The 14,693-nt window shown below is 48.0% G+C and overlaps 1 protein-coding gene across 1 annotated transcript; it reads left to right on the top strand.

The window, feature by feature from the left end:
- The first annotated feature begins 1,225 nt into the window (after positions 1–1,225).
- On the top strand, positions 1,226–14,091 carry dlc (deltaC). The gene is made up of 10 exons (XM_020623209.1): positions 1,226–1,360; positions 1,742–1,984; positions 2,223–2,283; positions 2,523–2,780; positions 3,877–4,068; positions 6,429–6,598; positions 6,921–7,137; positions 11,001–11,739; positions 11,875–11,989; positions 12,662–14,091. The coding sequence occupies exons 1-10, from the start codon at positions 1,310–1,312 to the stop codon at positions 12,665–12,667; spliced, it is 2,052 nt and encodes a 683-aa protein (XP_020478865.1). The 5' UTR covers positions 1,226–1,309; the 3' UTR covers positions 12,668–14,091.
- The last annotated feature ends 602 nt before the right edge of the window (positions 14,092–14,693 follow it).

Genomic DNA, 14,693 nt, shown 5'->3' with positions numbered 1-14,693 from the left:
GCCCACGTGGAGAGCCCACCTGGAGAGCCCACCTGGAGAGCCCACCTGTCACCTGTAATCCCCTCAGTGCACAGTGAGCTCGATAATGTTTCAGTAACACATGATTGGAAAGTTTCAGGAATCGTCTCTGCGCTCTGACACCGAGCTTTCTGCCATGTCAGGCCGGTTTGTGTGGCCTCTGGGGCCGTGTTTCTACCGCCTTCTATTTTAATCCCACATGTTCGGGAGGCTGACACTGCGGCACCGAGCTGCCCGCAGCGGGCCGCCGTGGGATTACACCGGGGAGGCGGCAACAGGAGCGTTTGGCCGCTGTCGCCTGGCAGTTTGTTCTATTGCCCTGCTGTAATTGCCCCTTGTGCGGTGAAGGCAAATGAAAGCGAGGGCCCCTATTACACCGCCCAGCCCTCACCCTTATTACCCCCTCCCCTCCCTCGTCCCACCATGCGTGGTCCCGTCGTCCCAGACGTTCCTCCTGCCTTTGCTTTAGTTTACATGGATCTTCCAGTTACGCACATGCACTTACATACGTTTCAGGATCAAAGCCAGCGTGCAAAGACATAAACCTGGCAGATTTTTAACCCAAACACAAAACAACAGCAGAACTTTGGCTCAGCAGGTTCAAGTCTGTGCAGGTTGATCCTGTCCGCAAAACAGGAAAACCGAGGGCTGTCTGGAAAGTCCGAAAACAAGCATCTAAACTTTGGGAATAGGTCCTTGGCAAGCTGTCAGCGCTGATGGGAACTCTACCACACCTGATCTAAGCTGTAATGCTACTTGCACGCTCATGTCGCTGCTCTTGTTTGACAGGAAGTTCCACATGGTTGACTTTTTTTCATCCATGTGACAAAATGAACAGAGGAGAATTTTCGGTTTTGAAGCCAAGTTCAACCACAGTGCAGCGCCTTTCAGGACAGTAGACAGAGGACTTGTTCTTCAGGTGAATACTGTTTGCAGCGTCCCCTCCTCTCGCAGCCCCCCACACCCCACACCCCACCCCCACCCCGCTGCTCCTCGGTATAAAGCAGGGGTGTGACGCAGGATTGCCAGTCCAGAGTCCAGCAGCCGACTGGATCTTAGCTCCCACTCGTTTTCTTGCTCTGCATCCAGTTCGCCGACGTACACACCGGCCGCACCTCTGACTTTACAACAGATTCATTGCTTCTCGAAGTGTTTTTACTTTTTATGTCTTCAGGTGTCGCTCTTCGTCCCCTTACGGTCCGGACACATTTTGGATATTGCCCAGTTGCATTACATTGAACTAACTTGTTGCTCCGGCGCTATTGCCCTGGACGCTCCGAGCCGCCACGCCATGGCGAGTTTGTTCCTGCCGTGTCTCCTGCTGTTTGTATCAGCGCGGACGGTGAGTAGCACTGACAACAAACTTTACTGGAGCTCAGTTTCTTCTGCACTTTAGAGCCGCGGTGCATGTTTTTTAACTGGGGACGCGGTGAGTTGTGGAGATGTGCTCAGTTACGCACAGCGTGCGAGCTGTTTACTTCATTTGGGTACATAAAACGTAACATGTTACTGGATCTCTGAAGTCACATATCAAGCATGTCTGGAGAAGTAAATGTAGAAGAACATCGGCGGCTTCGTTACCAAACTTATTCCATGGTCTGCAGAAGTGAACTCAATGTGTTTGTGCATGTTTGTGCTTATTTGTGTGTCTTGAACAACTACACATTACTTATTCCTCCAGTGTTGACACCCTTTTTGCGCCCCTGTGCTCTCTATCATCCAGGTGCTCTGCTCCGGGGTCTTTGAGTTGAAGATCGACTCCTTCACCAGCTCCCGCGGCGTCTGTCGCCACCAGCCCCGGGACTGCCGGATCTTTTTCCGCGTATGTCTCAAGCACTCACAGGATGTTATCAGCCCGGAGCCGCCGTGTACGTACGGCTCCGCGCTCACCGAGATCTTTGCTGCCGACTCCAACTCCATCTCCGAAAGCGCGCCCATCAGAGTGCCCCTGCTCTTCAAGTGGCCGGTAAGTGGCGAAAGTCACACCTTGACTTCCTGTGATCTGTGTTTCACAGGTTCCTGGTAGAGCAGACAGTTCAGTGACGCTCAGATGATTAAATAAGTAACATTTCCATCTTGTTGTGGATTTGTGTTTCTCTGTGGAGCTGTAACCAAATCAAAGCTTAAAACACACCTATAGAACTTCACATATGCAACACGTGCACGGATCAGGTCATTAACCGACCCTCTTCCACCCTTTCCAGGGAACCTTCTCTCTGATCGTGGAAGCCTGGAGCGTGGAGTCTCTAGGAACCAACTCTACAGGTAAAGTGCTACTGCTGCTGCAGTGTCGCTACTTCACCGCCAGACGGCGACAGCGGCGCTGCTTCCCGCTGAAAGTTGGTGTCTATCTTAAGAAATCACACCTTTAATGCAGGAGTCCAGCTGTGGAGAGCAGCTTTAGATGCTGTTATACAGACAAGTGGCAGGAAAAGCAGCCCACTGAAGCTCTGTAGGATGAGGACAGATTGAAAGTCTCACCACTGTTCTCCTTGTTCCACCAGAGAACAGGAACAGCCTCATCAGCCGACTGGCGACCCGCCGCAGCCTGATTGTTGGGGAGGAATGGTCGCAGGACGTGCACTTTGGCAACCAGAGCGAGTTCCGTTACTCCTACCATGTGGTGTGCGAGGAGTACTACCACGGCAAGGCCTGTGCCACCTACTGCCGGCCCCGAAACGACACCTTTGGCCACTACACCTGCGACAGTGAGGGGAACTACCAGTGTCTGGAGGGCTGGAGTGGAGAGTACTGCGCTGACCGTGAGAATGAATACTACACTTTAACTCCTGTGTGTGTGCATGTTTGTTCAGCTACTTTACAGTTTGGTTTATGACCACGTGCAGCAGCCTGGGCTCTCATACATGAGTAAACACTAAGCAGTTGCACTAGAACATGACCAGCATGTTGCTGAGTGACTGCTACCTGTATTCATGTGGTCTTCCTGCCCACAGCAGTTACAGACCTGGTCCTGCACTGCTCCAATGGGGCATCTGAAAGTGGAGCCCCCCCCCCCTAACGTTTCTTCATATTGGGAGGAAGGGGGTGAAGAATAGGAGCCTTGGTGCTTCAGCTTTTTGTTTGGTGGCCTTGAAATTGTTAAGTCAAGCAGTTGTCAACGCCATCACAGGCCCTGGCGGCTGAAGTGTGTGTGTGTGTGTGTGTGTGTGTGTGTTGGCTCTGAGGTCTGCTCCTTTTGTTGTGAACTCTACAATGGCCCCGGCTTGGCCCCCAGGCCGCCTGCTTTAACAGGGACACGCGCTGGAGTTTAATGTGCGCTGCCGTGCGTGAAAAGAGGCGGCATGTGTCGCTTTTGTTATGTGGGCCAGCTGCTTCACTCAGCACTTAACCAGCATACACACACCACACACACACCACTCAGAGTAATACTCTCCTTCTTCCTCTCTCTTGCACCTCCCTCTCTCTCCCTCCCTCTCAGATGGAAATGTTCATTCATGTTTGGTTTCATTCTGACTACACCTCCTTTACTCACCTGTCCCAGTAAAACATCTTTGGTCCACTTAGCTTCCCATCATGATCAGGCCCTGCCTATGTCAGCCTGATGTAACTAGTCAGAGGGGGAGTGTTGGCTGCTCCTCGCTCCACACTTAAAACCAGAGGTGTCTGCGCCTTTGGAGCTGCGGCTCCTAAACTCTGGAGCTGTCCCTGATGGACGTAACCTCTGGGGGCACATTGTGAAATGGCTTTTGAGCTCTTATTGTGTTGTGGTTTTTAGGACTGCACTGTCGCTCTATGGGCTGTGTGTGTTGTTCTCTGTGTGTGAAGCACTTTGTGACTATTGATCTGGAAACGTGCTAAACAAATGAAGTGTACTTACCTCCTTACTCCTCCCATCAGCCATCTGTGCAGCGGGCTGCAGTAAGGAGCAAGGCATCTGCAAGTCTCCCGGGGAGTGTGTGTGCAATCATGGCTGGCAGGGCGAACGCTGCGACCAGTGCACCCGACACCCCGGCTGCCTCCATGGGACCTGCCAACAACCCTGGCAGTGCAACTGCAAGGAGGGCTGGGGAGGCCTGTACTGTGACCAAGGTAGGTGGGAGCTGGAGAGCAGGCTGCCAGTCAGGTGGACAGGCGGCCGACTGCCACAGGGGGGGTCTGGAAGTTGGGCCCCCCCCCCCCCCTAACGTTTCTTCATATTGGGAGGAAGGGGGTGAAGAATAGGAGCCTTGGTGCTTCAGCTTTTTGTTTGGTGGCCTTGAAATTGTTAAGTCAAGCAGTTGTCAACGCCATCACAGGCCCTGGCGGCTGAAGAGTGTGTGTGTGTGTGTGTGTGTTGGCTCTGAGGTCTGCTCCTTTTGTTGTGAACTCTACAATGGCCCCGGCTTGGCCCCCAGGCCGCCTGCTTTAACAGGGACACGCGCTGGCGTTTAATGTGCGCTGCCGTGCGTGAAAAGAGGCGGCATGTGTCGCTTTTGTTATGTGGGCCAGCTGCTTCACTCAGCACTTAACCAGCATACACACACCACACACACACCACTCAGAGTAATACTCTCCTTCTTCCTCTCTCTTGCACCTCCCTCTCTCTCCCTCCCTCTCAGATGGAAATGTTCATTCATGTTTGGTTTCATTCTGACTACACCTCCTTTACTCACCTGTCCCAGTAAAACATCTTTGGTCCACTTAGCTTCCCATCATGATCAGGCCCTGCCTATGTCAGCCTGATGTAACTAGTCAGAGGGGGAGTGTTGGCTGCTCCTCGCTCCACACTTAAAACCAGAGGTGTCTGCGCCTTTGGAGCTGCGGCTCCTAAACTCTGGAGCTGTCCCTGATGGACGTAACCTCTGGGGGCACATTGTGAAATGGCTTTTGAGCTCTTATTGTGTTGTGGTTTTTAGGACTGCACTGTCGCTCTATGGGCTGTGTGTGTTGTTCTCTGTGTGTGAAGCACTTTGTGACTATTGATCTGGAAACGTGCTAAACAAATGAAGTGTACTTACCTCCTTACTCCTCCCATCAGCCATCTGTGCAGCGGGCTGCAGTAAGGAGCAAGGCATCTGCAAGTCTCCCGGGGAGTGTGTGTGCAATCATGGCTGGCAGGGCGAACGCTGCGACCAGTGCACCCGACACCCGGGCTGCCTCCATGGGACCTGCCAACAACCCTGGCAGTGCAACTGCAAGGAGGGCTGGGGAGGCCTGTACTGTGACCAAGGTAGGTGGGAGCTGGAGAGCAGGCTGCCAGTCAGGTGGACAGGCGGCCGACTGCTTTATTCACTAAATACTCAGCCATGTTTGTCAGTGTGCTGCATGCTTTAGGACAAAAAGAGGTTTCAAACAGTGCTCATTCAAAATGGGTATTGTTTCGGCGCCTGGGTTTGGGCCTCGGCTGAAATCCTGTTCACCGGGTTTGAACCGTTAGATTGTCAGACAGCATTTCCACTGGTACAGCTCACCAGCCAACATCTGGAGGAGGATAAATGGCAGTGCAACAGTTAAATCGATGCTTGAACAAGAGATATTTCAGGCAGTGAAGGAAACTTATCGACCCTTCACTTATCAAGAGCCGCAGTTTGTGACTTCGACACTTAATAGATGGAGAGAGACGGAGGACTGTCTTGCTTCATGTCCATTTGTCCGTCTTCCACGTGACCTTTTGGTTTTTATCCATAGATGAAAAATGTAATAGAGCTCGTTTCAAATGTAGATTTTTATTTCACCGTAGTGGTGATGATGTCGACTGTCGGTGAACGATCCCAGGTTTAAAACCTCTAAGTTTCTTTTCACCTCATTGGTGACACGATAGAAAAGGGCAGTTTGACACTTTAACTCACTTCAGGCCAAGTTGGCAGTGAAATGACAAACGATGCAGAGACGTTTTGCTGAATCTACAGTTTGCTGAGGATGTGAATCTTTAAATGTGACGCCTGTCTCCTGCTTTCATTTCTGTCAATTTAAACTTCCACTACAAGGACGTTTTAATATTCATATTTCCATGTAAAAAGTCTCAGCAATAAAAACATATAGTGTCACACAGTGTTTCCTCAGACAGAGTTGAGTGAACCTCAGTAATGGGCCCAATCCCTTTACAGCTGGATGCAACACTTCCTCCTTAACATTTGTGTTTATGAAGCTGAAAATGTTTGTTTTTGGTGAAACTGTCATAAATTCATTGTTTACTGTGGTGGTGGTTAAAGAGGGTGTTGTACTGGACAACATTAAGTTCAGAGCTGTTCCTAATATTCTGACCCTGTCATGTATGTAGCTGGGGAGACACCAGCTGAAACATTTTGAACTTCATAAAGTGGAAGTGTTGCACTGAGTTGTGTACCCGCGTAGCTAATAAAGTGGCCTCGAGCGTAGGAGACTTGAGCCGTCATTGACAGATATATCATCGGTACCCTTTGTTGCTTCGCTGACCTAACCGTGCCTGTACTCTCATCTCGTTTCTCCAGACCTGAACTACTGCACCAACCACAAGCCGTGCCAGAACGAGGCCTCGTGCACTAACACCGGCCAGGGCAGCTACACCTGCACCTGCCGGCCCGGCTTCACTGGCAAAAACTGTGAGACTGAGACCAACGAATGTGACATCAGCCCCTGCAAGAATGGCGGCAGCTGCAAAGTAAGTCGGTGCACTGGATCAGTGAAGCCTCAAAAGCTCCTTGATTTGCTTTCTTCTTCCAGTTCTGGGCATTTTGCAAACAGCTCTTTTCCTTTTAAAGCACTGCAGCGGTCCAAGCGAGGCACCTTTCGAACATGTCAGTGAAGACAGACACACATTAGAACAGAGCTGAGCTCAGACTGACACACATAGAACAGAGCTGAGCTCAGACTATTAGAACAGAGCTGAGCTCAGACTGACACACATTAGAACAGAGCTGAGCTCAGACTGACAGATCTTCTTCTGCACCTCACCATGTTTTCTCCTCCTGTCTTTTTGCCAGGATTTGGTGAACGATTATTCGTGTGCCTGCCCTCAGGGCTTCTATGGGAAGAACTGCGAGATCAGCGCCATGACGTGCGCAGATGGGCCTTGTTTCAATGGAGGGACTTGTGTGGAAAACGTGGCGGGTGGGTATAGTTGCCGCTGCCCACCCGGCTACACGGGCTCCAACTGCGAGAAGAGGATGGACAGATGCAGCAGCAGCCCCTGTGCTAACGGTACGAACCTTCTGCACTGATCTGATGCTACACACTTATCAGAAAAGAATAAAACACGCATGTGATCGATGTCGGTTAGAAACACTCAGGCTTTTTAGTGCAGTCCTGTCAGTACCTGCCAGGTGGATCACATTGTTACCAGAACCATGAAGCAGCAAACCAAGTCTCTGATCTGTGAGGGAGGAGTTCAGACTTGCAGGTGGCCGCCATTCAACCACTCAGTGCCAGGACTTTCTCAGTCATTCCTAGTGAAGCAGCTCCAGATGTTGATGTGGCCTGTTTGCTTTGTGACTTTGTGGCGCACAGTTGGATGAGTGTTGAATGGATGGATGAGAGTTCAGTATTTGTTGGTGTTTCCAGTCATAGATTCTGTTTTGTCTGTGTAGTCAGTGAAATCAGTGACTGGAGCTGCAGTAAGAGAATAAGTGAAGACTGATCTGTCAGGCACATTGGTGATGATCTAATATGCTCAAATATTGCTAGGGACATTTCTGTCCTCCCAGAATATTGTTAGGAACTAGGCCCTCGCTCTGTGCCGACCTCAGCTAACTGGCTGTTTGTCCTAAAGGGCAAATGATCAGTTAATCATTCATTGATACACCACAGTTCATAGTCACATTCAGTGACTAGCTGATACAAAAAGTACAGCTGGTTATCTCAGTTTAAAGGCCGCTGATAGTAACGAGCTGATCCATGGTAAATCAAGTCCACGGACTCAGAGGCACTTGGAGGCAGTGGACAACGAGGCACCGTGTCCTGCTGCTGTTGCCCCTAAAGCAGCCTGCACCACCAGCTTCTGTACAGGCCGGTTCCTTCCATTTGTTGCCGTCTGTACATCCGAGCACTAATTTCCTGGCACAATCTGCTCCCGCTCAGAGGTCTGGAGTGGATTCTCATTGAGGGTTTTTCATGAACAAGTGAAGATCAGAACTAATTTCATACAGTTTAATGCGCTTTTTCAAAATCCCGCCATGATAATTTCACTGGAGCCTCACAGGACCTTTGCAGTACATTTATTCAGAGGTGTCTTTTGGAGACGGTACAGGTGTCTCAAGCCTTCTGAACACAAAGATTTACAGTGTGCGTGCTGAAAATCACTCGTTCATCTAGACGCTCTGACCCAGTCGTCACAGTTTGACCCTCAAAGTCCTTAAGCTTTTTCGTTTTTCCTGCTTCCATCACATCGACTTCAAGCACTGACTGTTCACTAGCTGGCCGTGTATCCCACCGCTTTACAGGTGCCACTAGAATCAGATGATCTTCTCTTGACCTGCCAGTGGTTCTAATGTTGGATGTCAGAGGGCAGATAAACTCCCAACTGCCACATAGGAACCTCTGAGCGTGTCTTATCTCCTCCCGTCTGACAACACAAACATCTTCATCCTCAGACTGTGTTGTCTGTAAGCACAGAGGCACTTGGAGCTGTCAGCTGTTGCCCTCGTGCTGTCTCGCGGGCAGGAGTCCAGCTCTGACGGCGGTTCTCATCCTGATAGAACGGTCAGCACCGGGCTGACCGTGGCTCATTGTTCTCCTGAAATGCAGAGCTGGTCCTCCAAAGGTGGCTTGCAGCGTTTTACAGGATAATTTAATCAGCTGCACCTCAGTGTGACATGCAAGATGTGTGTGTAGCCTGTACATGCACTTTGCCAGAGGCGCCTTGGACTGGTGTTGTTTCTACTACAAATTGCTGAGTCTTTACATCACTGCTGAACATCTTCCAAAACATCAGCTTGTAGGCTGCTCTACCCAGCAGCCACTGCTTTCATTTCTGTGTGTAATCAGCTTGCAGAGACCTGAACCTGCAGCGACAGGATCCATTACTCAGCATCGAGCTTTATTTTGTCAGTGATGACTGTGCAGATGGTCAGTTTGTTATGATTCATGTCATTTTCATACTCGTCGAGCCACTCGGTTCCCTGTGGATGGAGGGCGTATACTACTGGATACTCTCATTTATTCAGGTTTTCCTCTCCGCTGTCACCCGCCTGTAGCTGCTAAACAACAACAGTGCAACAAATAAGTCATCGACCTATGAAGGCCGTGCATTCACCTGGTCAAATCTGGGATGTCTGCGTTTCCTGCACCGCTCAGGTCGGATTTCAGACCAAGCAGAATGATTAAAGATGTTTGTTGTGATGGGTTAGGTATGTGCAGCAGGTTTCAAGCCCCTGCAAGTTGATTTTTGCAGCTTTCTGAAATGAACTACAACCACAGGCTGCCTGGGAGAAAGTTTGGTTTGGAAAGCGGCCAACAGTAAACCAAAGAGGATGACGGGGTTAAAAGTTGCAAAATCACTTTTACCAGTGTTTCAGGTTACTGTATTGACACCCAAAGGTAGACCTGTCTGCAGCACAGTCCTCAACAGACACACAAAATAACACACAACATAGTATATCGACCATAAAAACACCTTATAAGACTTGGAACCATAAAACAGGCTCGAGAAGGGTGTTACAGCTTGGTACACTCAGCAGTGGCAGCAGGAACAAGCTGTTTTTATACTGCTTTGTTCTTGGCACTAGGAACCTCATTCTGGAAAGGAGGAGATTACTAGGAAGTCTTTGGAACTAACCAGTTGAAATGATCGTTGTGCTTTCATAAAGAAAGAAGGATGCACAAGGTTTCTCAGGTTGTAAGGCAGCTGAACTTTTGCAAACACAGACAGATACTCAGGATCAGCCGGCTCCACTGGCGCCTGCTTGAATCTACAATCATCCCTGCCTCTCAGTGAGTCTGAGAGGGGAACAAAGACCCCCGCGATGCCTCCTGCTTGGTTATAGCGGTGTTGCAATATATCAGCAGCGGCACAGAATGACCAGATATGGTGTTCAGGCTGAAGTCTGAGGCTCGGTGTGTCACCTCAGTCCGACCGACATATCTCCAAAAGTTCAGCTGCTGTAGGAAGCTCCACCCTCTCCTCTCCTAAATGGAACCAGATCAGAGTACTGGTTTGTGTAACTCACTGGCCAGTCATGTGCCTTCCAAGCAGTGGAAAACCTCAGGATGTTTCTAATCACACACATATCTCTCCTGATGAGCTTCATCTGTTGTGAGCACATGCTGTAATAAAGTTTTCCCTCTCGCCGCCATCCTTTCTGTCCACATGGAGTCTTCTGTAATGAACTTCTCCACTTGTCTAGAGGATTAAAAACTGTTCATCACTGTGAATTATTTCTTCCTTTTGCGATCAACCAAGGCATTTTGGAAACGTATGAGTAGTTCCATTTCAGATCTTTGTCAAAAAGTAGATATTTTGCTCTTTTTGGACTGAAACACGGCCTCAGATACAATTTATTCACAATAGCAGCTGTTTTGAACTGGTAGGTTGAGATGTGGTTGGGAGTCTTTGGCAAACTCTGGATTCAGTTGGATTAAAAATGATCAGATTCAATTTAAGAAGAAAAAGAAAAGGCACAATATTTTGGCTCTTCCTCTAGTTTAGCGTGTCAAACAACTGATTTCTCTTAAGCTAACTGCTTCTGATCTAAACCAGGTACTTCACTACCCAGCAGTATGAAAAGTACTTGATAAATGTATCAGGTTATTAAAATTAGCTCCACCTTCACCAGCAGCATCGAACGTGAAGAACACAATAAGGAACCAGTCATTATAATCCAGTAATATCATTGAACTTTAGCTTCTGGCGCTTTAGGTTATATTTTGATGCTAATACTTTTGTGCTGTTATTTAAGTGATATTTAGCAGGACAGAGAATTTTCACACTGGTTCTCAAAACATACTTTTGTAACCAATCAGAGTACGTTTTGAACCGCTGATGTTTTGGCAGCTGCATGTGTTGTTGTTGTAAAGGTTGTCGGTTTTTCAGTTGTGTGTTAATAACTAAAACCTTTGTGTCTCTGCAGGCGCTCGGTGCACGGACGTTGGTAACGGAGTCATGTGCCGCTGTCAGCCAGGCTTCACTGGGTCTCGCTGTGAGATCAACATTGATGACTGTTCTGACAACCCCTGCCGCAATGCCGGCACCTGCATCGATGGCATCAATGACTTCACCTGTAAATGCACTCTTGGCTTCTCCGGTAAGGACTGCTCCGTGCGCACCAGCCCCTGTGACCAGTTTCCCTGTGGCAACGGTGGCACCTGCTACACCCACTTCTCGGGCCCGGTGTGTAAGTGTACACCAGACTTCATGGGTGCACGCTGTGAGTATCCTGTCATGCACCCCGGGCCAACTACAAAGCCACCTGGGAATGGTGATTCTCCTCCTGCGCTGGTTGCTGCTGTTGCCCTCGGCCTGGTGACGCTGATTCTGCTGATGTGTGCCGCCATCCACATGCTGCAGAAGCTTTGCCGAGGAAGGGCCCTAACAGCCATTTCCATGTCGGTCAAGAATGACCTGGACAGGGTGAACAACCGCAACATAGTGATCGGTGGCGTTGGACCCAATAACGGGAGTTTACCAGGAGCACCGCTGGGCAGCCTGAGAGAGAAGGAGGCCCTCCTCATCCCTGGAGGACAACTTAAAGTGTCCAATAAGGACGCAGCACTGACGGACAAGTGTGGAGACAGCATGGTTAAAAACAAAATGGCAGAGTGTAACCTGGTGAAAGAAGAGCAGCATCTGGCCAAGGACAAGTTTGACTTGTAAGAACATCATTATGGTTTTTTTGTTTGTGTGTGTGCTCCTACTTGTCCTTCTCCGTGCACTCCAGCATTCACACACTTTCACAAAGGACTGCTGTTAAAACCTTTGTTGTCTGTCTGTCTCTGTCTTTACAGTAAGAAGTGTGACACGTCCATCATCATCCCTCCCCTCAGCTTTTCAAAGGACAATTTGTATCACCCAGTGTTCATCATCCAAGAGCAGATGGGGCAGTGTGTGTTTGCTACTGAGGTGAGGTCACTTGATATTGACTCTGGTTCATGAGAGAATGATCACACCTCCAGTTAATTTGTGGATGAGAGTGGAGAATCAGTGAGTGTGATGGCAGAGAGCTAAGGCTGACCAACACATTTCCATGTCTGAGATCTGTGGTCTGATACAACCACAGGATACATCTGGGTTCTTTAACCGCTCTGGGTCGTGGCCAGATGCTCCGCTGCAGCCTGCGTTTTATGGCAGTGTTTTCAGGCCACACTCATCCATGTTTTTGCCAAGCCGACCTCCGGACCTTTTGGAAGCGTGTTCTTAATTGTTCTCAACAAATGCAGATACAACTACTCAGTCATTAAAATGTTTCAGCGATTTCTACGCATTTTTAATGAAAAATAAAGTTTAGGCTCTTTGTTAGAGGTGATTAGTAAAACTGCAACGTGAACTGCAGAAACAATAAAGAGCAATGATGAGGAGGTGGCATTGAGCGAGTAGCTGTTGGCTGAGCGTTCCTCAGTTGTTAGGGACTCAGACTACACTACTGTGATCGGGTATAATCATGTAAAACACTTGGCCCTGGGGGGTTTTCTCATATGAGGCTTGTAAGTAACTTCTCCACCTTTGTTTTGTGAGTGATGTCATGTCTGTAGAGACCACATGATCATGGATGTTGTTTCTCTGTGTCATTCTCAGGTATAACATCTAGTCTCTAGATCGTCAGTGCAGAAAACTTTACACTGGAGGCCTGAAACGTTCCCCGTCCAGGACAACTCGCCCAGAGGATCTATTCAACACACCTGACTTTATTTATTATTTATTGCTGCTGCTCAACTAAATGAAACATAAGGAAAAGACTTGTTTTCTACGCTTTCCTGCTTTGATACTGACAATGTTTGGATGAAAATGAATTGGAAAAGAAAGAAGAGCAATGGAGAAAGAAAGAAAAGAGGAGAGACTGAATGTCCGGCGCCATTTGCACTATTTATCTTTTTTATACTTTAAATCCTAATATAATTTTTCATTCTGTATATCTGAATGTTCCTTGGCTCAAACATGAACAAGTGGCGTGAAGAGTTGGAATTAATCCTCCAGTCGGGAAGATCGGTGCCTTAGCTGTGCTCCCTAATCGTCATGGCGCCCATTTCCTGTACAATTCCAAAATAAGATGTCGATCAATTCATCAGAGGACCCGCTGACAGGAAGGGGAGGCAGAATGTTTTACTTTTGAACACAAGCCTTTTGTCTGGAAGGTGAACTGGACTGTTTGTGAGCGACTTTAAAGATCACATCATCCATTTGATTGTATGTTTTGGTTTGTTTGGAAACGCAGCGTGGCCTGTTTAAGATGAATGACATCAGCCTTACAGTCACCGTCCTATCCTACAAACTCTGAAGTGCCTCTTTGGATAAGACGAGCTGCAGTAAAGCAAGAAGTCAGTGAGAGTTTGTGGCTCATGTTCAGACCCTGTCCTTAACCCATTCAGATCCACTGGAACCTGTTGGCAAGGTTTCAAATCCAGTCTTGGTCCCAGTTCTAATAACCATTATCTCCCCAGTCCAGGATCCTAATTCCACTCTCACATGGGGGGTTAGTACCGGTATCAGCAGTCAGCTGCTCCAGAACGTCCTGCCAGCTGAGCCATAGTCATCAAATCAGTTTCTCTGTTTGTCTTCCCGTGACTTTGCTTGCTTTTTACTCACTGTTGTAAGTTTTACAATTTGATATTTTATTTTCTTCTTCTGTTGCTTTAGCAGCCAGAAAACAAGGAGCAGTAAAACCTGCTGCTGTTCTGCAACATTCCCAAGATTCGAGCCTTGGAGCGTTTCAACACAGTCACAGCTCGGGCTGTTTTCTTTAGTGGGAAGAAACAAAACGTTAACACCAGCAAAGAACTCAGAGAGTTTTTAGTCCCACTTTTAATCCATTTGATACCAAAAATGTGTTGTTCCTGTGTAGGTGTGTGTTCGTTAATTTAAGAAAACAATGCAATGTGTACATACTCTCCAGAAGACAGCTTCCTTATTTAATTTTTCCTTTTGTAAATAATTTTGTATTTATGAAAGAAAATTGCATATATGTCCATGTTAATGTGCCTAATGTCGAAGTCGGAATCAAGAAATATATTTTTTCATAAATAGAAACAAATGTGTTGTGTCAGATTTCTTTCAGCTCTCACACTCTTTTTAGAATCACATCAGATATTTAAACCGTTATCGTCAGTTTTCCACTAGATGACTGGGTGAAGAGCTGAGCCGCTCTCCTTGGTTTGGATCAATGAACAGTGACAAACAACAGGCCCTTGGTCCTAACAACAGTACCTTAAATATCTATTTCTATCTATTTCACTGTTGCTTAAAAAATGAGAAATAGGGCTGTTTCTGTTTTTATGGAGCAAAACATTAATTTGACTAATTGGTCAAATGTTTGGAACCAGTTCCAGGGTTTTTGGCTTCATGGCTCTGCTAATGTTGAACCAGTTTATAATGAATAAATGATCAATACTTCCATACTGGGACAGATTAGCTGTCTCCTCACAGTGAGAAGGTGCCGGGTTCGAGCCCGGGCCGACCCATGTTCTGCATGTTCTCCCTGAGCCTGCGTGGGTTCTGTCCGGGTGCTCCAGCTTCCTCCCACAGTCCAAAGACATGCAGCTTAGGTTGACTGGAGACTCTAACCTGCCCCTAGGAGTGTGTGTGTGTGTGTGTGGTTGTTTGTCTACATGTC

The sequence above is a fragment of the Monopterus albus genome, unplaced genomic scaffold, assembly GCF_001952655.1.
Source record: "Monopterus albus unplaced genomic scaffold, M_albus_1.0 scaffold294.1, whole genome shotgun sequence".
NCBI lineage: Eukaryota > Metazoa > Chordata > Actinopteri > Synbranchiformes > Synbranchidae > Monopterus > Monopterus albus.
This window is presented reverse-complemented; position numbering and strand designations above follow the sequence as displayed.

Coding starts and splice junctions, on each gene's coding strand:
- dlc (XM_020623209.1), top strand. CDS start 1,310: ATGGCGAGTTTGTTCCTGCCGTGTCTCCTGCTGTTTGTATCAGCGCGG. Junction 1,361..1,741: donor TGTTTGTATCAGCGCGGACG/GTGAGTAGCACT, acceptor TCTATCATCCAG/GTGCTCTGCTCCGGGGTCTT. Junction 4,069..6,428: donor AGGCCTGTACTGTGACCAAG/GTAGGTGGGAGC, acceptor TCGTTTCTCCAG/ACCTGAACTACTGCACCAAC.